The sequence below is a fragment of the Scyliorhinus torazame genome, chromosome 27 (assembly GCF_047496885.1).
Source record: "Scyliorhinus torazame isolate Kashiwa2021f chromosome 27, sScyTor2.1, whole genome shotgun sequence".
NCBI lineage: Eukaryota > Metazoa > Chordata > Chondrichthyes > Carcharhiniformes > Scyliorhinidae > Scyliorhinus > Scyliorhinus torazame.
The window spans coordinates 37,452,368-37,476,046 of record NC_092733.1 but is presented as its reverse complement, the minus strand read 5'-3'; the positions used below and the strand labels follow the sequence as shown (position 1 = coordinate 37,476,046).

General features: G+C 43.0%; 1 protein-coding gene across 1 annotated transcript in view; it reads right to left on the bottom strand.

The window, feature by feature from the left end:
* LOC140403359 (uncharacterized) overlaps positions 1-23,149 on the bottom strand; it is a 49,751-nt gene extending 26,602 nt beyond the window's left edge. Inside the window, exons 1-4 of the mRNA XM_072491267.1 lie at positions 23,091-23,149; positions 9,503-9,647; positions 5,360-5,487; positions 5,103-5,264 (exon numbers count right to left, since the gene is read on the bottom strand). Coding sequence (XP_072347368.1) covers positions 5,103-5,264; positions 5,360-5,487; positions 9,503-9,647; positions 23,091-23,124 — 469 coding nt within the window. The 5' untranslated portion in view covers positions 23,125-23,149. The remainder of the gene's footprint in view (positions 1-5,102; positions 5,265-5,359; positions 5,488-9,502; positions 9,648-23,090) is intronic.
* Positions 23,150-23,679: the final 530 nt, after the last annotated feature.

The window sequence follows — 23,679 nt, the reverse complement described above, 5'->3', positions numbered from 1 at the left end:
AATGGCCACCGGACATGTGGAAATTACACCTGATTCAAGCCAAGCTGGTAGGTAGGGCTTGTGAAGTGTTTGCATCACTACCGGAGGAGGTATCTGGGTTGTATGAGGAGGTGAAAAACATCCACCTTAGATGCATATGAGCCAGTGCCTGAGGCCGGCAGGCAAAGCTTTTAGAAATTTAAGGAAATAACCTTAAAGGTCAAAGATACATGGGGTTTGAAAGGATCAAATAGAGTAATTTTGATAGGTGGATAAGGGCTTTGAAAATCCACGAAACGTATGAACCTCTCAAAGAAATTATACTTTTGGAGGAGTTTAAAAATTCAACTCCTGATGTAGTGAGAACTCATGTGGAAGAGCAGAGGGTTAAAACTGCCAGATTAGCAGCAGAAATGGCAGATGATTATGAATTAGTTCATGAATCAATGCTTTGTTTCCAACATCAGTTTCAGCTTGTGAGTGAGAGAAACTGGGGAAAAGAGAAATACTCAAATGGTAAAGGTAAAGGAGATCTGATGGGAGATAATAAGGGGAGTGTACCTCAGGCTAAAAAGGAAATCCAGGAGGGTGGAAGAGACATGAAAAGTTTAAATTATTTTCACTGCACCAAACTAGGCCATGTAAAGTCACAGTGTTGTTTTTTGAAGAAAAGAACTGGGAAGGCTGATGTGATAAGCCAGTGGGGTTTATTAAAGTGGTAAAGGAAAGCCCAAGTGAAGCGAAGGAGGGGCAAAAGATTGTACAATCTGATCAAGAGGTGATTGATAAGAAGGTAGCAGATCTCTTTAAAGAACGTACTTGTGTGGGTAAAGTTTACTAATGTGTACCAGAAGGAGCAGGTAAAGAAGTCACAATTTATAGAGATACGGGAGCTAGTCAATCTTTAATCGTAAGAAATGAGGGAAGTGATTTCCCCCCCCCCCCACGCCGGGTGGGAGAATCGCTGGGGCGCCGCATGAATCGTGCCACACCGCCCCGACCCCCACACGCGATTCTCCCACTCCCCGGAAACTAGCAGTGCGCGATTCGCACCGGGCCGCTCGGAGAACCGGCGAGTGCCGATTCTCCGGCCCGGATGGGCTGAGCGGCCGCTACGAGATGACAGGTTCCCGCCGGTGCCGTCCACCCCTGGTCACTGCCGGCGGGAATTCTGCAGGAACGCTGGGGGGGAGCAGCCTGTTGGGGGTGGGGGAAGGGGGCTCCTTCACCGGGGTGGCCTCCGATGGGGACTGGCCTGCGATCGGGGCCCACCGATCGGCGGACCGTCCTCTTCCCCCCCCCCCGGGCCTACTTCCTTCTGCACGCAGCCCCAGAACACCGTCTCCATGTTGGTGAGGGGCCGGCGTGCGTAAGACATTCCCCGCGCATGCACAGGATGTGCGGCCCAACTCCGCATGCGTGGGTTGGTGCTGCACCCCTTTGGTGCCGTGTAAGGACGCTGGAGTGGCGTGAACCGCTCCAGCGCCGTGCTAGCCCCCTGTGGGGGCTAGAATAGGTCATGTCCGGGCCCTGTTTGCGCCATCGTGAAACGTGACAGCGTTCACGATGGCGCGAACACATGGCCTCAATATCAGAGAATCGTCCCCCATGAGTTCTTTAGTTTGAGAAGAATATTGCCAGGAAAAGTGGTAATATGTGGAATTCAGGGTGAGAAGAGTAGTGTTCCATTATATAAGGTAAGGTGGGAAAGCCCAGTGAAGAGTGGTGAAGTGGTAGTAGGAGTAATGGAGAAGCTATCTTGTTCAGGAATACTGTTTATCTTGGGTAATGATATATATGGATCGCAGGTGGCAGTGATGCCTACTGTGGTTGATAAGCCAGTGGGAAATCAGACAACGAAGTGTTGAAGGATGATTATCCTGGGATTGTTCCGGATTGTGTAGTAACAAGATCGCAAAGTCATAGCTTTGAACAAGGACATGAGGAGAAATCAGAGAGTGAAGATAAAGTTGATGTGCAATTATCAGAAATGATTTTTGATCCAATGGTCGAAAAGCAACAAGAAAAGGTGGAGTGTGAGGCGGACATTTTGAGTTCAGGAAAATTGGCGGAGTTACAACAGAGAGAGATAGAAATAAAACACATGTATCAGAAAGCATACACGGAGGAGAAATCTGAGTGTATACCGGAGTGTTATTACCGTAAAAGTGATGTCCTGATGAATGTTGATATTTACATATGCAGGCGGATGAAAAGTGGGCAGAAGTTCATCGAATAGTATTGCTGGTTGGGTATAGAAAGGAGATGTTGCGCGTAGCACATGAGGTACCAATGGGAAGTAGACTTAACCCTTTTTTTTCGATCATGGCACACATGTCAAGTGATAGGGAAACCTCAAGCAGTGATAATACCAGCGCCCTTAATACCCATTCCAGCATTTGAAGAACCTTTTACAAGGGACATAATTGATTGTGTAGGACCACGTCCTAAAGCGTAAAGTGGGAATCAATATCTTTTGATTATAATGGATGTGTCTACTTGGTTTCCAGAGGCCATTCCAGCATGCAATATTAGAGCTAAAAGCATCGTGGAGGAATTACTTAAATTCTTTACTCGATATGGACTACCCACAGAATTACAATCGGATCAAGGATCAAATTTTACCTCGAGGTTATTCAAAGAAGCTATGAATAGCTTAGGAATAAAACAATTTAAATTAACTGCGTACCCTCCAGAATCGCAGGGAGCATTAGAAAGGTGGCATCAGACATTAAAGACAATGTTGAGGGCTTATTGTCACGATTATCCAGAGAATTGGCATAAACGAATTCCATTCATACTGTTTGCAATTAGGGATGCACCCAATGAGAGAAGGAGAGGAAAAGGAGGAGGTTTTAATGATCGTAACTCAATGTGACGAACCAAATCCAGATGACTGTGAATTTGACATACCTCAAATTAAGTTGGAAGACGAGGATGTTCTTAAAAATTGGGATGAATTGTTGAGTTACCTTCCAAATGTAAAACGGACTGACCTGGAAGAGCTATTGATATCACATGGTCAAGATTGTGGAAATAAATTGGGAAGGACTAAAATTGCTAGACATGATGTCGATGTGGGAAATGCTGTTCCAATCAAACAACATCCATATAGACCTAACCCTTTAAAATTGGCACAGGTTAGCAAAGAGATTGAAAGTATGCTTAAAAATTGCATAATTGAAGTGGGCTGCAGCCAATGGAGCTCACCCATAGTGATGGTACCTAAACCAGACAGTACCCAACGGTTGTGTGAACTATAGATAAGTTAGTAACAAGAACGGACTCTTATCCTATCCCACGTTTGGAGGATTGCATTGAGAGAGTGGGACAATCTGCTTTTATTTCCAAACTGGGTTTACTTAAAGGTTACTGGCAGGTACCTTTATCCGAAAGGGCGAAGGAGATTTCATCTTTTGTGACTTCAGATGGCATATACAAATTCAAAGTTATGCTATTTTGCATGAAAAATGCCCCAGCCACATGTCAACGGTTAACTAGCAAAGTTGTTTCAAGATTAGCCAATAGTGCGGTATACATCGGCGATCTGGTAATTTTTAGCCAGACATAGGAAGAACATTTAAAACATCTGACAGAGTTATTTGATTGAATTCAGGAAGCGGATTTGGTGGTAAACCGAGCCAAAAGTGAATTTGGAAAATCCCAAGTCATTTTCCTTTCCCATACAATCGGATGGGGTCGAATGTCCCACGGGATGTGAAACCAAACGTTATTGGGGACTTTCCAATACCATCGAGGGGAAAGGAAATAATGCGATTTCTTGGCATGAGTGCATTTGATCGAACATTTGTGCACAATATTTGTAGTCCACTGATAGACTTGCTGAAGAAACTTCAAAAATTTAAGTGGACAGCGGAGTTTCAAAAGGCATTTGTCTGCCTGAAAGCTGTGATAACCAATGCTCCTGGGTTGGAGAATTACAAGGGACTCTGTGATCAGATTGAACTAAAGTATCTGACTTCAAAGAGAAACGCCGAGGCACAGAGAAATGGACGGATCGTGCAGAGACCTTCTTGTTCAAAGAGACTGGTCAATCAAGGAGTTCAGTTGGAGGAAGAAGAACAAATATGAACTATGTTATTATAAATGTTTGCGTGATTTGTTCTGATAAAAACGAAACATATATTCTCTGTCCATGTTTCTTAAAGGAAAGTGAAAAATGTGAAAAATGAAACGATCTTGAAGTTGATGGTTTATTTTTTTTCTTGGGGGGAGGGGGTGGTGTCATTTGAGAGTACCTTTAAGAAATGGGATGTTTATAAACTAGCTGCAGTGGATGTACCTTTAAGAAATGGGTGTTTATCAGTGATGTCAGAGTGTGGGTAGAACTGCGCTGTCTGCTTTTACTTTATTATTTTTTCTTGGAGGGGGTGGTGTCATGTGAGAGTACCTTTAAGAAATGGGATGTTTATAAAATAGCTGTAATGGATGTACCTTTAAGAAATGGGTGTTTATAAGTGATGTCAGAGTGTGGGTGGAACTGCGCTGTCTGCTTTTGCTTCACTTTGGGCTTGCAGCTACAGGGTACGTTTAGTTTCGTTTTAGATTTGGAGAAGCTGCATTCACAGCAAGATGTGTATAAATCTCTGCAAGCTGGGGAAGGTTCATTTGGTGATTTCAAAGTGGTAACTGCTCTCAGTAGAGAAGTAAACCTGATGTCTTTCTGTTAAAAGGGTTGTTTTTTGTCTTGTGGATGTTGCAACAAAAGATTAAGAGTTGCTTATAGAGTACTGTATTATGTGGGCGATTTATTGATGTCGATAGTTGTTAAGATGTTTACTTCGGGTTTATAAAGTGTTAACTGGTTTCATAAATAAACAGTTTTTTTTTTTAAAGGTGCTTTAACTCGCTGTTGCATTACACCTATAAGGTAGGCCCTTGTGCTCTCCATAACCACAAGCTATTAAAAGTTGTGGGTCGGGTGAACTCCATGATACACTTTGGGGTTCTCTAAACCCTCGCCCATAACACTCCCACTCCCCCGCGGTGCCTCCCACCCACAGATTTTTTTTTCCAGTTTTATCTTCGTTCATTCTTCCGCTTACATATAAACTGTGTGTATATAAGTTGTCTTTTGGAATCATTTCAACACGGCAATGTACCTGTGCAACAAGCAGCACAACATTTTAACAGCTTGAACTGATACTGGGCGTTGTGGGTACATTTTCTGATCTTCATTTCACAGACAAAGATGCATGGTTCCCATTCCCAGCTTAAACAAACTTTCCTCGGCACATTCCCCTTCTTCAACTTCAGAGATAAATCTGGAATAGAGTGCATAGAAGTTGAACCGTGTGAACAAAACGTGAACAGTGATAAACAGGGAATGTAAATATGATATCATAAATGTTGGAAGTACCTCGGCAAGTTTCCCCCGCTAACTGTCGGTTCTGGCAGTGGAGCACTGTATCAGGGACGGTGCCTCTGGCGCCAGTGCAACACAGACTCTTGTTAACTGTTGTCTCCAGAGTATTTAATCCGGTACAACTAAAAAAACACAATGTTCGATTCAGCTCCGGAACTGGAAAAGTCTACAACATTATATGTGAGATTTATGGGAGATGTATTCTTTGATCCATCAAAGATTCAAATCCACAGTGTGGTGGCACAGAAATCGAGAACAGACGTTCCTTTCTTGCTTTGCTGCTCTTGCTCACTCACAACCCTTCCAGATTAATAACCCATGAACCCAGAAGAAATAGGAATGGAAGTGCGCCACTCAGCCCGACGAGCCAGTTAAAAACTGGGTTCTCCTGTCCGCCAGCTGTGTGTTTGACGGCTGTGCGCCGTTCGCTGGCTGCGGGATTCTATCTTTCCGCTGCTTGTCAACGGGATTTCCCACCAAAACCATCAAAGGTTTGAGGCTGGCTGATACTCTGTGTAAGCTGTTTATACTTCTTACACTTCTGAGATTTGTCAACACAACAGCACTGCTATCTCTCCCTGAATGGTGGTCATACTCGCAGATAATGTTACCCTCGTGGATGTACTCTTATCTTTCTTGATGTTAGAGATCATCAGTGGGAAAGATACTGTCAAATGAAAATCCTTGACTTGTTTCAGTGCTCCCCATAGATGGTGCACACTTCACCCTCTTTGCTAGAGGGAGTGATGTGGAATGCGATGGCTGTAGTGAAATGAAAAATGAAAATGGCTTATTGTCAAAAGTAGGCTTCAAATGAAGTTGCTGTGAAATGCCCCTAGTCGCCACATTCCTGCGCCTGTTCGGGGAGGCTGGTACGGGAATTGAACCATGCTGATGGCCTGCCTTGGTCTGCTTTAAAAGCCAGCTATTTAGCCCAGTGTGAACCAATGAACCGGGGTTCTTTGTCCCGAAGAGAATCGAGAATCGATTGTCATTGGAGTTGGGTTCATTCAGCAAATGGGCGAGTATTCCATCAAACTATCTTGCAGACTGTGGGCAAAATTTGGAGTGTCATCAGATAGATTTGTGGGAAATTAGTAAATTATTTGCTGGTTTCATATTGAGGAATGGATATACCATTGAATGTCAAGTGGACAACATTGTATTCTCTCATGTTGGCGTTTGTCATTGCATCGCACTAATTTGGCTGGAATGTTCATCTCCCCTCATCGCGAGGCTCTGACAGAGTGGTGAGATTAGTGGACAAGTAATTCAGTGAGTTAACTGAATCACTTCATATTTTCTGCATTGAATTGCAGCTTCCACTTGCCAACTGATGCCATAATACTGCTATGTACTTAGTTAAATCTATACAATCATCAGTATGGTTCACATTGCTCAAGCTTTTCACGTTGTTTGTTCATTTTTAATGATGAGCACAATGGACCAAACCATGCGGGCAGCACGGTAGCACAGTGTTTAGCACTGTTGCTTCCTAGGGTCCCAGGTTCGATTCCCAACTTGGGTCACTGTCTGTGCAGAGTATGCACTTTTTCCCCATGTATGCGTGGCTTTAATCCGGGTGCTCCGGTTTCACAGAACAAAGAAAAGTACAGCACAGGAACAGGCCCTTCGGCCCTCCAAGCCTGCGCCGACCATGCTGCCCATCTCAACTAAAATCTTCTACGCTCCCGGGGTCCGTATTCCCAACATACTCCTGTATTTGTCAAGATGCCCCTTAATCGTCATTATCGTCCATGTTTCCACAACCTCATCCGTCATCGAGTTGCAGGCACCCACTGTGTAAAAAACGTGCCTCTTACATCTCCTCTCAACCTTGCCACTCGCACCTTAAACCTATGCCCACTAGTAATTGGCCCCTCTACCCTGGGACAAAGTCTCTGACTATCCACTCTGTCTGTGCCCCTCATAATTTTGTAGACCTCTATTAGGTTGCCCCTCATCCTCCGTCGTTCCAGTGAGAACAAACCGAGTTTATTCAACCGCTCCTCATAGCTAATGCCCTCCATACCAGGCAAAATACAGGTAAATCTCTTCTGCACCCTCTCTAAAGCCTCCACATCCTTCTGGTAGTGTGGCGACCAGAATTGAACGCTATACTCCAAGTGTGGCTGAAATAAAGTTTTATACAGCTGCAACATGACCTGTCAATTTTTATATTAAATGCCCCGGCCAATGAAGGCATGCATGCCGTATGCCTTCTCCACCTGTGTTGCCCCGTTGAGTAACCCGTGGACCTGTACACCCAGATCTCTCTGACTGTCAATACTCTTGAGGGTTCGACCATTCACTGTATATTCCCTACCTGTATTAGATCTTCCAAAATGCATTATCTCACGCTAATACATCCACTTGCTTCCAACTGGGAGTAGATCCTGTCTCGAAGAGTTATCTTTAGTAATTTCCCTACCACTGACATAAGGCTCATCGGCCTGTAGTTCCTTAACAAAGGAATAACATTGTTTTTTTTCCAGTCCTCTGGGACATCACCTGAAGACAGTGAGGACCCAAAGATTTCTATCAAGGCCTCGGCAATTTCCTGTCTTGCCTCCTTCAGTATTCTGGGGTAGATCCCATCAGGCCCTGGGGACTTATCGACCTTAATATTTTCAAGACGCCCAATAACTCATCTGTTTGGATCTCAATGTGACCCAGGCTATCTACACACCCTTCTCCAGACTCAACATCCACCAATTCCTTCTCTTTGGTGAGTACTGATGGAAAGTATTCATTTAGTACCTCGCCCATTTCCTCTGGCTCCACACATAGATTCCCACCCCAGTCCTTCAGTGGGCCAACCTTTTCCCTGGCTACACTCTTGCTTTTTATGTACGTGTAAAATGCCTTGGGATTTTCCTTAACCCTATTTGCCAATGACTTTTCGTGACCCCTTCTAGCCCTCCTGACTCCTTGCTTAAGTTCCTTCCTACTTTCCTTATATTCCACACAGACTTTGCGTGTTCCCAGCCTTTTAGCCCTGACAAATGCCTCCTTTTTCTTTTTGACGAGACCTACAATATCTCTCGTTATCCAAGGTTGCCGAAATGTGCCATATTTAACATTCTTCCTGACAGGAACATGCCGGTCCTGAATTCCTTTCAACTGACATTGGAAAGCCTCCCACATGTCAGATATTGATTTACCCTCAAACATCTGCCCCCAATCTGCGTTCTTCAGTTGCCGCCTAATATTGTTGTAATTAGCCTTCCCCAATTTGGCACATTCACCCACAAGTACCGGAAGGCGCGCTGTTGGGTAATTTGGACAATTCTGCCTGTGTACCCGACCAGGAGCCAGAGTCTGGCAACTCGGGGATTTTCACAGTAACTTCATTGCAGTTATATGTGAGCCTACTTGTGACAATAAAGATTACAAAGGGTCATCTGTACTTGAAATGTTAGCTCTTTTCTCTCCCTACAGGTGCTGCCAGACCTGCTGAGATTTTCCAGCATTTTCTCTTTGGAAGTAATTCAGTGAAACGGTTAATCTCCTGGTGTCACAGGTTCAAGTCCAACTACTTCAGATGCGAACTGTTATAAATTTAGAGTGCCGAATTATTATTTTTCCCAATTAAAGGGCAATTTTGCACGGTCAATCCATGTTACCAGCACTTCTTTGGGTTGTGGGGGTGAAGCCCACGCGTACACGGGGAGAATATGCCATCTCCACACGGCCAGGGACCCAGGGCTGGGATTCGAACCCGGGTCTTCAGCGCTGTAGTCCCAGTGCTAACCACTGTGCCTCATGCTGCCCTCTCAGAAGTGAACTTAAATGCAATTAATACATTTGGAAAACGAAGCTACATTCAATAACTAGAACCAAGAAACCATTGAGACTGTCCAAAAAACTAATGTGGTTCACTTTAGGAAAGGAAATCTGTCCTCGTTACCTCGCCCAACCTACATGTGATTACAGACCCAGAGTAATGTGGTTGACTCCGAAATGTCTTCAAAATAAATTCAGTCGTGTCAAATCATTATTTGCAAACGAATAACTGTCTTATAATTTTTCTGTATGACCCCATTGATATATCTGTTCATCTCAGTCTCCCAGTCGTTTACAGGCCCAACATTCACACTTTGATCTATTTGTCTGTTTTAGCAGAAGATGCGTTACCTGTACAAATGGTGCCACCTGTTATCAAGAGCGTCCCCACACATCCATGTTCTAGGTACTTGTTCGGTCTTGACAATGCATGTTGTGCCACAGCACAGCCAGACTCTTGCATTGTTATGCTGGCCAGAGAGTGGAAAGTCACCGACTGAAGGACAAAAGTTTTTCAGTGTCAATGCAAAATACACTTCATGTTAAAGAATGACTTGTGATCCCCAAAGCACCAATAGCCAGATTATCCCCCCTGCCCCGTCCTCCATTGTCACAAATTCGAGCTGAAACATTTCCTCATTCTCTGAACCAGCTTTCCACCTGTGTTCCCAGTTCAGCCTAGCCCTGTGGCACACTGCTCAAAGACAGTCGACCGAATTCTATATTAACCAATACCGTTCAGGTGAAAGATGACAGCAATAATCTCAGCGTTACCTCGCTCCAACAGAATCGTGGTTTTAAAAATGTAAAATAAATGTTGAATAAATAAATTATGATTTGATTAATAATTTGGGAAATAATATACATATTACTTTCGTAATATTGAAGACATTGGAAATCCTATATTTGCTGATTAAAATGCTGAATTTACGAAATGCAAAGTTAAATCTACGATTAGAATAGAAATAAATATATGATAAAGGCAATATAAACAAACACGTGTTTGTAACGGTTATAAAAAATGCTCCATTCTTAATAGGATTATAATAAATATAAACATGAAGGATGAGCAATAATGAAATTTGCCAACGAAATTTGTGAATAAAAACAGTCTGCTTGCACAAATGAAAATGATTTCCATTGATTTACAGTCAGTGTTGTGACCCTTGATCTGCCTGAAATATATAATGATAATCTTTATTGTCACAAGTAGGCTAGGCTACATTAACTTTGCAATGAAGTTACTGTGAAAATTCCCTAGTCGCCAGACTCTGGCGCCTCGTCGGGTACACAGAAGGAGAATTCAGAATATTCACATTTCCTAACAGTTCGTCTTTCAGGACTTGTGGGAGGAAACCGGAGCACGCGGAGGAAACCCACGCAGACACGGGGAGAACGTGCAGACTCCGCACAGAGAGTGACGCAAGCCGGGAATCGAACTTGGAAACCTCGGAAGCAACAGTGCTAACCACTGTGCTGCCGCGCTCCCCGCTTGCTCTTGGTTCACAGTGCTCATCATAGAACATAGAAAATACAGCACAGAACAGGCCCTTCGGCCCACGATGTTGTGCCGAACCTTTGTCCTAGATTAATCATCGTTACAAATGAACAAATGATATGAAAAGCTTGAGCAATGTGAACCGTACTGATTGATGATTGTGTAGATATTACAAAGTACAGAGCAGTATTATAGCATTAGTGGGCAAGTGGAAGCTACAATTCAGTGCAGGAAATGTGAAGTGATTGATTTTGGTCGGAACAATGCGGAGAGAAAATGTTTAAAAAGTACCATTTCTGAAGCTGGTGCAGGAATAGAAACCCATTCGTGTGATTATAGTCAGCAAAGATGGCAGCAGCGGTTGACAAACGGGTTATGTTTCCTCACCAGCGGCCTGCTGCGCAGGGGTTTGTCATGAATGTTTTGAATGGTCTTTCCATAGGGTTCCCGCTCATCCGGAACTCTCTGCAATTTTACGGGAGAATTTGCGGGCCCCAGACTGAACACCCTTGCCCGTCAGACCTTTCTCTCACAGAAGGCCTCAAATGGTGAGTTGCTGACCCATTCAGGGAAGCGTCCAGCCCAGCCTCGATTTTCAAATTTTCCGGAGGTGTTCATAGAGAAAACGCAAAAAAGCTTCGAATGGAAAGTATGGTTGGGGGGAGGGGTGGTGTGAGGGAGGAAAGTTAGTGGCTTTAAGGCGAGGGGGGTGCCTGCATCAGCAACTTTATGTTCATTTCGGGCGTTACCCATCCTCAAAACGCTGGGTGTGCAGATATCCGATCCGGCATTGCTTCTCCATCAAAGGCCTTCACCCATTCCTCTCATAAACCCGGCCTCAACCCTTCAGTCCACCCACAAATCCACAATTGGCTGACCCTTGATGCCAGGGAATTAATTCATGGTCATAGTCTGTAATTCCAGCCCAATTATATTGTTGACCCTACAGGTTGGCACCTCTCGGAATTGTGTCATCCTATTGAGTTAAGGATGGAAGGACCCCCTTCCAGTCAAACAAAGTAGTTCATTTTTCTCACGTACAGAGACAATTGTTTTGGCAAAGTTGATGAAATAAACAATTAATTAAATTGTAAATTAAATCCAAGCTTGTGTTAAAAAATTCTCGAAGTCAGTTCTGTGTCAACTTCACAAAGAAGCTTGCAGTTTTGGAGAGATCCAATTTGGCCGTTTCAAAATAAGTTAAAATGAACTGCTAAAATGTATTTCAACCTTGCTTAACAAACAAAATTGAAATCGGTTGAAATGGGAAAACAAAGTTACAGGAAATAAGTTGGGGCAGAAAGGTTGACTATTTCAATAGGCAATTGAATTTGTTTTTAAAATTGGTCAGCTACTTGTCTTCCTATGATGTCGGAATTCTTGTTATGAGGTTTTGTTGTGGATTTATGGATAGACAACGACATCAACTAAAAGTGGAAGTTCTAAGCATACTCAGGAGGAAGTTGAACAAGTGTGATGATTTTATTGGGCTATCAAATCACCCTCCGTTAGAAATCAAACGTTTTGTTGGTAGTAAAGTGTTTGTATGAGAATTAACTTGAGATTTTAGTCAACGAAGAATAAGCGATGCCTATGAAATCAACAGTTGGAAAGTGGCTTAAAGGGGAAATCATTAATTAATGATTAAATTATTGATCAATTAAATACACACATAAATAAATAAATAAACAAATACATAATTAAATGAATAAATAATTACATACATACATAAATGCATAAATAATACAATTCAAGTTTTACAATGAAGGAGAATGTGGGATGATGTAAATACTTTAATGAAGTGTGACTTTGCAATATTCTGTCTCTTTAAGAATCTGTAGCTGCCGAAGAAGGCTGAGACATATCTGTTTGAAATCTACGAGCTGTGATACCTTGTGTGTTACGTTTGTTTTATAATATTTATTATTGTTACAGATAGCTTTAAATTAACACGGTGGGTTTTCTATGTGGGCATTTTATGTGTGTTTTCATTTTTCTGAAAAATTGAACTTGAGTTTTTAATTACGGATACTTTGGAAAAAACGGCGTAAAAGAAAGATTGTTGAATAAAATTGGTCCGTGATCGCGTTTCTTGTTAGATTGAAACAAAACAAAGGTGGTGACGTAATGACGTCCAGTCGAGACGTTTGCTCCATCTCTTTTCGAACCGTCAGACAATTAACGCTTGTCTCCAAACAGGTCAGGATTATCTTATCTTTTTACAGGAACTGGGAATTACAACATTTTTAGTTATGAATTGTCAGATATGTTCAGATTAATTAACCAATTGTGCCCCAATCAGAATGGATCTTTCATGTTTTGCTTTACAGGTAACTGCAAGTGAAACAAGATATTCAGTAGCTTCAGGAATTTCAGAATATACTGGTAGAGTTTCAATATTGCAGCAATAGTCGTCCCGACTTAAAATTTAGTTAAAGGAGGTGGTCATTTAGTGAGAAGTTGTGAAAGACAAATAGACGGAGGAGTGCGAGCTCGCATTCACCAGTCTTAAACAAGTCCAAGGAACAGCGCTGGCACGAGGGCTGCAAGATCTGACTTGCCCCGTTCCTTATAAACAGCCAGAATAATGGGAATTACTACATTGTCGTACTGACACAATATCACAGAGATTATAAAGGATATGTAGCATATCACTCTGACAAGCAATCAGCAGTTGCTGCTGGATATAGAAAATCCAGGTAGAACATCAGTTAATGCAGATTCTGAACATGGAAAATTTCAAAACCGTCTCATAGAACATAGAACATTACAGCGCAGTACAGACCCTTCGGCCCTCGATGTTGCGCCGACCTGTGAAACCACTCTAAAGCCCATCTACACTATTCCCTTATTGTCCATATGGCTATCCAATGACCATTTGAATGTCCTTAGTGTTGGCGAGTCCACTACTGTTGCAGGCATGGCATTCCACGCCCTTACTACTCTCTGAGTAAAGAACCTACCTCTGACATCTGTCTTATATCTATCGCCCCTCAATTTAAAGGTATGTCCCCTCGTGCTAGACATCACAATCCAAGGAAAAAGGCTCTCACTGTCCACCCAATCCAATCCTCTGATCATCTTGTATGCCTCAATTAAGTCACCTCTTAACCTTCTTCTCTCTAACGAAAACAGCCTCAAGTCCCTCAGCCTTTCCTCATAAGATCTTCCCTCCATACCAGGCAACATTCTGGTAAATCTCCTCTGCACCCTTTCCAATGCTTCCACATCCTTCCTGTAATGCGGCGACCAGAATTGCACGCAATACTCCAAATGCGGCCGCACCAGAGTGTTGTATAGCTGCAACATGACTTCATGGCTCCTAAACTCAATCCCTCTACCAATAAAAGCTAACACACCGTACGCCTTCTTAACAACCCTCTCAACCTGGGTGGCAACTTTCAGGGATCTATGTACATGGACACCGAGATCTCTCTGCTCATCCACACTGCCAAGAATCTTACCATTAGCCGAGTACTCTGTCTTCCTGTTATTCCTCCAGGTCATTTATAAAAATGACAAACAGCAGTGGCCCCAAAACAGATCCTTGTGGTACACCACTAGTACTAAAAGGGGGAACACCCTAGTACTAGTACTCCAGTCTGAACATTTCCCATCAACCACCACACTTTGTCTTCTTCCAGCTAGTCAATTTCTGATCCAAACTGCTAAATCACCCTGAATCCCATGCCTCCGTATTTTCTGCAGTAGCCTACCGTGGGGAACCTTATCAAACGCTTTACTGAAATCCATATACACCACATCAACTGCTTTACCCTCATCCACCTGTTTGGTCACCTTCTCAAAGAACTCTATAAGGTTTGTGAGGCATGACCTACCCTTCAAAAAACCGTGTTGACTAGCTCTAATCAAATTATTTGTTTCCAGATGATTATACATCCTATCTCTTCTAAACCTTTCCAAGATTTTTCCCACAACAGGAGCAAAGCTCACTGGTCTATAGTTACCGGGGTTATCTCTACTCCCCTTCTTGAACAAGGGGACAACATTTGCTATCCTCCAGTCTTCTGGCACTATTCCTGTAGACAAAGCAGGCTTAAAGATCAAGGCCAAAGGCTCAGCAATCTCCTCCCTAGCTTCCCAGAGAATCCTAGGATAAATCCCATCTGGCCCAGGTGACTTATCTATTTTCACACTTTCCAGAATTGCTAACACCTCCTCCTTATGAACCTCAAGCCCTTCTAGTCTAGTAGCCTGAATCTCAGTATTCTCCTCAACATTGTCTTTTTCCTGTGTGAATACTGACGAAAAATATTCATTTCGCACCTCTCCTATCTCCTCGGATTCCAAGCACCATTTCCCACTACTGTCCTTGACTAGCCCTACTCTTACCCTAGCCATTCTTTTATTCCTGACATATCTATAGAAAGCCTTAGGGTTATCCTTGATCCTACCTGCCAAAGACTTCTCATGTCCCCTCCTGGCTCTTCTTAGCTCTCTCTTTAGGTCCTTCCTAGCTAACCTGTAACTCTCGAGCGCCCTAACTGAATCTTCATGTCTCATCTTTACATAAGTCTCCTTCTTCCTCTTGACAAGTGTTTCGACTGCTTTAGTAAACCACGGTTCCCTCACTCGACCACTTCCTCCCTGCTTGACAGGTACATATTTATCAAGGACACGCAGTAGCTGTTCCTTGAACAAGCTCCACATTTCCATTGTGCCCATCCCCTGCAGTTTTCCTCTCAATCCGATGTATCCTAATCTTGCCTCATCGCATCATAATTGCCTTTCCCCCAGATATAACCCTTGCCCTGCGGTATATACCTATCCCTTTCCATCACTAAAGTAAACGTAATCAAATTGTGGTCACTATCAGCAAAGTGCTCACCTACCTCCAAATCTAACACCTGCCCTGGTTCATTACCCAGTACCAAATCCAATATGGCCTCGCCTCTCGTTGGCCTATCTACATACTGTGTCAGGAAACCCTCCTGCACACATTGGACAAAAACGGACCCATCTAATGTACTCGAACTATAGCGTTTCCAGTCAATATTTGGAAAGTTAAAGTCCCCCATAACAACTACCCTGTTGCTTTCGCTCCTATCCAGATTCATCTTTGCAATCCTCTCCTCTACACCTCTGGAACTTTTCGGAGGCCTATAGAAAACCTCTAACAGGGAGACCTCTCCTTTCCTGTTTCTAACCTCCGCCCATACTACCTCAGACATCCCGTTTGTAGAGGTCCCACTGACCACAGAATGAGCCCCAATTATCCAGAAATCTGAAACCCACCCTCCTGCACCATCCCTGTAGCCACGTGTTCAACTCCTCTCTCTCCCTATTCCTCGTCTCGCTATCACGTGGCACGGGTAACAACCCAGAGATATTAACTCTGTTTGTCCTTGATCTAAGTTTCCACCCTAGCTCCCTGAATTCCTGCCTTATATCCCCATCCCTTTTCCTACCTATGTTGTTGGTACCTATGTGGACCACGACCTGGGGCTGCTCCCCCTCCCCCTTAAGGATCCCGAAAACACGATCCGAGACATCACGCACCCTGGCACCTGGGAGGCAACACACCAACCGTGAGTCTCTCTCGTTCCCACAGAATCTCCTATCTATCCCCCTAACTATGGAGTCTCCAATGATGAATGCTCTACTCCTCTCCCCCCTTCCCTTCTGAGCAACAGGGACAGACTCTGTGCCAGAGACCTGTACCCCATGACTTAACCCTGGTAAGTCGACCCCCCCCCCCAACAGTATCCAAAGCGGTATACTTGTTACTAAGGGGAACGGATGCTAGATGGGCTCAGGGTAGCGTCTATTACTAAATGGGTGGATTAGAATAGTTAAAGACAAGGGAAAGATACCAGTGGAATGTATGAACACTGAGGGAAAGGAACACGGATGTGATGTGCAGATGGCAGTTGAGGAAGTGAATAGACGAAGAGAAGAGACTTCAGAGGAAGCCAATGTTTTTTGAAGGGTTATGACGAAGTTCAGGGAGAGCCAAGAACAGGAGGGGTGGTAATTGAAAGAAAAGTGGTATCTATTTTATAAATCCGAATGAGTGTGTGGCAAGACATTTGGGCACTGAGTAAGTGTGCAGGTGAGTTACGTATGAAGTAACTAATATGCAGGACATCTGTTCAAATTAGGTCCATGAAAGGTTTTGGAAGTACTTGCAATTATGCTTTGCAAGCAGATCTCAGGTATGCACACTACTTCAAAAGCAATCAATATTGCATGATATGCATAATGGGATGAATGTAGTGAAACAACATAATTAAATGGCCAAGACACACTCACGTACTCCATAGAGACACTGATTTTAAAACAATTGAGTTAGAATCAAACATACTAACACCTGTCAAAATTAGCAAAATTAAAGTGAATAGGTGTATCATTTGGATAGGAGTAATTAAGAGTCTGGTAGCAAGTCAAATTGGTGAGAGGTATCCATAAGAATGAAACAAATAAATGGAGAATAATTTAAGCCCATGCATGATATTATCCTGAATGTTATTGATGAGGTGATTTGAAAGTGGGGCCTGTCAGAGGGAAGCGGTATCAATTATTTGGAGATCACATTTAAGTTACAATATATTATGTAATATAATGGAATTTAACACAAGTAATGTCAACAGCAAGCTACAATCTAAAGAAAATGAAGTGGTTTTCTCCCTGCGTAGATCACCCCACTCAAGGGCTCGAGAAATAACGTCATCAAGATTAATAATGAGACGATGGGGTGAAGAAATAACATCTCACCCTCGGAAAACTTATTATATCTTATTATAAGTGACTCACAAGTTGAAATGACAATTTACCGGGAGTTTCACACCAATTCAAACATAATGTTTCTCATTCCCAAACTGACCAGACTGCATTCAGAGTTTCAGTTTAATAACTTTATTCCCGTTGTAGCAGAGGAGCAAAGTGAAACGAAATGACACTGAATCCACATAGAAAGCAATGAACGAAATTAATAACATAACAATTGGACAAACCTTTTTTGTTTTAAATGATTTGTGAGTTACAATGAAACGGGAGAAGGCAGTCTAGAACTGACACATACAGGGGGAAACACAGTAAAATACACAGCAGTCGAGCTATGATGTGTGGCATCAAAACCCCAGGAAATCTCACACTCAAGTCGAAAAATCAACGTGAACTGCTTTTAGTTTCACATCTAAGTAATATAAATATGACAAATCAAAATGATTGTATCCTTTATTCGGGGACACAAATTCTTCCCATGACTCAGTGCTAGCATCATATTTTTTAAAGGGGAAAGAAGATGTGGCCTTAAGGCAGTGATGCGAGATATCAAGGTTGAACTATCACTGGTTTAAAATATCTACCTCCCTCACAATTAAGGAAAACAAGTATTAAACCATTCATCCCTTGAAACAGAATTGGTACAGCTTAAGTTGTGATGTTTAAGGGAAGTCGCTTTACTTTTACACTGTGAAACCATTTTCGAATTATGTTCGGTAATTAAGTTTTGTACTTTTTCAGTGGCTTAAGTTACTCAATGTACTGTGTTATATTGAGCACATTCGAACATCGGTATGCATTTTATGCAGCCTTCATGTCAGTTGAAAGATAAAGAAACTCATTCTAAGTACGAACAGAGATAAATAACCTGTCCAAAATATATTCATCATGTTTTCCCCATTCTAATCAAATGGGTAAGAGAGATGCAAAAATATTATTTTACCTTTGAAAGAAGTAACATAAGCAAACTTTAATGAGAGGGTTGGTCCCACATGTAATTGGTACCTTCGGAGATAAGTCAAGGGACTATGGGATCACTGAGTTTATTTCGTGGATATCTCTTGGTTTGTTCAAAATGGGGGACAATGTGAAATTAGGTCAAAAGGCGACTATCGCCCTCGGGAAACCAATTAGAGCAGTCATAGATTGATCGTGGACCCCTTGAGCAAATTAGGAAATAGCCTATCCTCATTTAGGCTAATGTTTATGCAATAATGTCATTGACATACAGTGGGATGTGGCTTGGGTTAGTTAATAAGCAGCAGCTTTTACTGTCCAATTCGTGCATTCAATATGGAATTGAAGTTTCATTTGTAGTGCCGGCTATTCAGAAAAAACAGCTTATAGAAGATGACATTTCAACAGAAAATTAACCTGTTTGGGGAAACAAAAGGTCAAAAGGAGTAATGGGGCGGTAAGGGTTAAAAACACAAGTTCACACAGTCTGCTGCTTGATAACTGCTAGATTCGTGAAGAGAGAAAATTGGTGATGAGAAACCAAATGCTTCAGCTCAGAGAGTACATATACAACTCAAAGACCCTTGATAAATTAATTAAAGAGAGGCAGGAGTCACACAGTTCACACACAAAAACTAAACTGATCATTAGTTTTTAAGATAAAGATAGATAGTTTTTTGAAGAATAAAGGGATTAAGGGTTATGGTGTTCGGGCCGGAAAGTGGAGCTGAGTCCACAAAGGATCAGCCATGATCTCACTGAATGGTGGAGCAGGCTCGAGGGGTCAGATGGCCTACTCCTGCTCCTAGTTCTTATGTTCTTATTAAGATGCTGAAGCTCATGTACCTTACAGACGCTTTAACAAAGAGTCATCGGACTCGAAACATTAGCCCTTTTCTCTCCCTCCAGATGCTGTCAGACTTGCCTAGATTTTCCAGCATTTTCTCTTTCATTACAGATGCACTGGACTGTGGAAAGGGAGTTCTGCAGACCACAGCTCAGACATATCTTTATCTTACTCATATCCAGCAGTTAACAGATAAGTAAAGACAAAACACATGCTTGCTGATATTATAATGTGGGCAACATGGTAACACAGTGGGTAGCACTGTTGCGTCACAGCTCCAGGGTCACAGGTTCGATTCCCGACTTGGGTCACTCTCTGTGCGGAGTCTGCAAGTTCTCCTTGTGTCTGCGTGGGTTTCCTCCGGGCACTCCGAATACCTCCCAAAAGTCCCGAAAGACGTGCTGTTAGGTGAATTGGACATGATGAATTCTCCCTCAGTGTACCCGAACAGGCGCCGGAATGTGGCGACTAGGGGCTTTTCCCAGTAATTTCATTGCAGTGTTAATGTCAGTCTACTTGTTCCAATACAGATAAACAAAATAATGAAACGTACATGTCACCAATTATGATTGAGTATTATACTCATATGTTAGACCTTATGAAATCCTAATTATTAGGCGTGAATGCACATAATGTACATCTAAACAAATATACTATTTTGATAGGTGTGTGGTAATTAATTGGGAAATAAACAAAGGGATAATTGCTCTGTATCTTCTTTGATCGGACAGCTGGTGAGCCATCTACTAGACACTTTGCTCCCCTGCTACAACGAGACGAAAGTTATTAAACTGAAACTCTGACTGCAGTATGGTCAGTTCGAGAGTGAGGAACATAATATTTGAATTGGTGTGAAACTCCCGCAGGACATGGAAGACATTGCAGCAGAACAAACCATAAGAATAGAAAACATAAATGAGCAATACATTGAAATCCGTTGGATTCATAGCACACAAATCGATCATCAAGCTAATTTGCTGTATGCTGGTGTTTATGTTCGCCATGAGTCTGTCCCTACCCCACCTTCCTTTCATCCAAATTAGCACACCTTTCAATTCTTTCCTCCTTGGTTTGTTTATCCCTCTTCCCTAAAATACACCATGCACCTCTAGCGCTCGCCCTATCCACTTCCTGATATAAAGTTCTAAATTCTCTCCACTACCCTGGTAAATTAAAACAAACCTCCTGAATTCCCAGTTAGACCAATCTGAGATTCCTGACCTAAACTGTTCTCTCACCCGCGAGTGTGAACATCCTTTCTACGTCTAACTAATCAAACTATGCTGTAATTTACCGAATCACTATCTAGTTGCCTTTCCAGCCATTTATTTAGCAAAACAACGTTGAGTATTTTCAATTGATCATCTCTCCATTCTGGTACCTCAGGGTACTGAGCAAATAGCTGCAAGGGAATGGACACGTTTATATCCGATTTTTAACGATGAGAATGAAAAATAGTCACGTATAATTTGTTAGATAAACTCTGATTCGAAACGCCCCTATAATATATGTGGATTCGGGAACACGGGGAGCCAGTTCAACCATCTCCAACATATCCAATTATTCAATGAGACCATTCCCGTTTCAGATACCAAATTAACAACTGATCCAGCATCAACTACGTTTTAAAGAAAGATACTCACTTCTAGTTATCTTTATTTGGTAAATGTTGTATAACTTCACTCAAGATATACTGACTTTAATTTTAAGATCACCTCAAGACCAAGCCCCTCCATCCCACCCACCCTCTACATTCGAACCATGGGAAATACATACTATCCAACTGATCTCTTTCACGTGTTGTCCTGACATTGTAAATCAAAACACCAGAAAGCTTCTAAAAATGGACAATATATCAGTGTATAAAATCGCCAGTAATATAAACCTTTGAATGCAAATATAATCCTGGTTAATTTAAAAGACGCCAAGATCCTTACTAAGGTGTGGCGAACACAAATGATCACAGCCTCTCCGATTGTCGCTTCAATTAGGCCTTTGTGTATCATAGAATTCATAGATCATAGAATTTACAGTGCAGAAGGAGGCCATTCGGCCCATCAAGTTTGCACCGGCTCTTGGAAAGAGCGCCCTACCCAAGGTCAGCACATCCACCCTATCCCCATAACCCAGTAACCCCACCCAACACTAAGGGCAATTTTGGACACTAAGGGCAATTTAGCAAGGCCAATCCACCTAACCTGCACATCTTTAGACTGTGGGAGGAAACCGGAGCACCCGGAGGAAACCCACGCACACACGGGGAGGATGTGCAGACTCCACACAGACAGTGACCCAAGCTGGAATCGAACCTGGGACCCTGGTGCTGTGAAGCAATTGTGCTATCCACAATGCTACCGTGCTGCCCTGACGCAATAATGTTTACGCCCCGTTTCACCACTCGTCCTGACATGAGATCAGAATTATTTTACATTTTAGATTATTTATTAACTATTGATGACATGCTATAACCTGTGTCCCGGCATGACTAACATACTTTGGGCAGTACGGTTGCACAGTGGTTAGCACAGTTTCTTCACAGCTCCAGGGTCCCAGGCTCCAATTCCCGGCTTGGGTCACTGTCTGTGTGGAGTCTGTACGTTCTCCCCGTGTGTGTGTGGGTTTCCTTCAGGTACGCCAGCTTCCTCCCACAGCCCAAAGCAGGTTAGGTGGATTGGCCATGTTAAATTGCCCCTTCGTGTCCAAAAAAGATTAGGTGCGGTTACTGGGTTACGGAGATAGGGTGGAGGTGTGGGATTAATTAGGGTGCCCTTTCCAAGGGCTGGTACAGACTGAATGGGCCGAATGGCCTCCTTCTGCATTGTAAATTCTATGAAACTCCAAACCTTTGGTGTTTCACCAATATGAAAGTGCTATCATGTTTAATGTCCAAAGTACATGAGAACATATTTGGCAACATGGAACCTCACTGACACAATTTTTCTCCGAGTCGATCAAACAATATTTCTTTGTTTTTCAAAGCTCTATATACTGTCAGCAATGCCTGCTTTTCCCGTCCTGCAGGCAAAGCATCAAACCGTCCTGACCAATGTCACATGATGTTTCACTCCAAACCACATTAAATACAAACAGTGAATTTCTTCTCATGTAAACTTAGAGTGAGTACCCAATTATTATTTTTCCAACTGAGGGGCAATTTGGCATGGACAATCCACCTCCACTGCATACAGAACATAGAACATAGAACAGTACAACACAAAACAGGCCCTTCGGCCCTCGATGTTGTGCCGAGCATTGTCCGAAGCCAAGATCAAGCTATCCCACTCCCTGTCATTCTGGTGAGCTCCATGTGCCTATCCAATAACCGCTTGAAAGTTCCTAAAGTGTCCGACTCCACGATCACAGCAGGCAGTCCATTCCACACCCTAACCACTCTCTGAGTAAAGAAACTACCTCCTATATCTCCCACCCTGAATCTTATAGTTATGCCCCCTTGTAACAGCTACATCCACCCGAGGAAATAGTCTCTGAACGTCCACTCTATCTATCCCCCTCATCATCTTATAAACCTCTATTAAGTCGCCTCTCATCCTCCTTCGCTCCAAAGAGAAAAGCCCTAGCTCCCTCAACCTTTCCTCATAAGACCTACCCTCCAAACCAGGCAGCACCCTGGTAAATCTCCTTTGCACCCTTTCCAATGCTTCCACAGCCTTCCTATAATGAGGTGACCAGAACTGCACACAATACTCCAAATGTGATCTCTTTGAGTTGTGGGGGTGAGGCACATGCAAACTTGGGGACAATGTGCAGACTCCACAGGGACAGTGACCCGGGATCGAACGTGGGTCCACAGCCCCGTGAGGCAGCTGTACTAACCACGGTGCCATCGTGCCCTCATCACACAGCGAAGTTCGACTGCAATGCAAAATACTTACTCAAGAAACCGAGAATAAGCAGCAGAAATTTCATTTTACTGCCTGATGGTCACTGTAGGAGGTGCAGTCCGGTCAGTTCACTTGCTTCCTCCTCGTTCTCACGTGCAATCTGGTCGTCTGGTCTCAGTCCCCTAATAATATATCCAACAGCATTCATCACATGGGTTATCACATGAGCAATGTCAGTGCTGGTTGGATAAAATATTATCATTCATCAATGCTGTGCATTGTCGCAGAATCCATGCAAATTGTATTTTTCCATATAAGCAGCTGCAAAAATGAAACAAGGGAACAGGTTGATGCTCGATCAATAACTCCAGAAGCGAGATTGGATGACAATTGAAGGTTTTATTGGACTAGATGTTTCCCCCCCCCCCGCAGCGCAGGTACAGAATGCGGCTGCTAGGGAGACACAGGCTCTTATACTCCGCCTTACTGGGTGGAACCAGCAGGCAGGCTTCACCAATGATATTGCTGTCTCAGATACCTCCCACACCAATGGTCTGACAGCATCAACCTGAGTATCGTAATACCCCTACACAAATAGCAGCGGGGCCCCTCGGGGTTGCCTGGTAGTCGTGCAGCACAA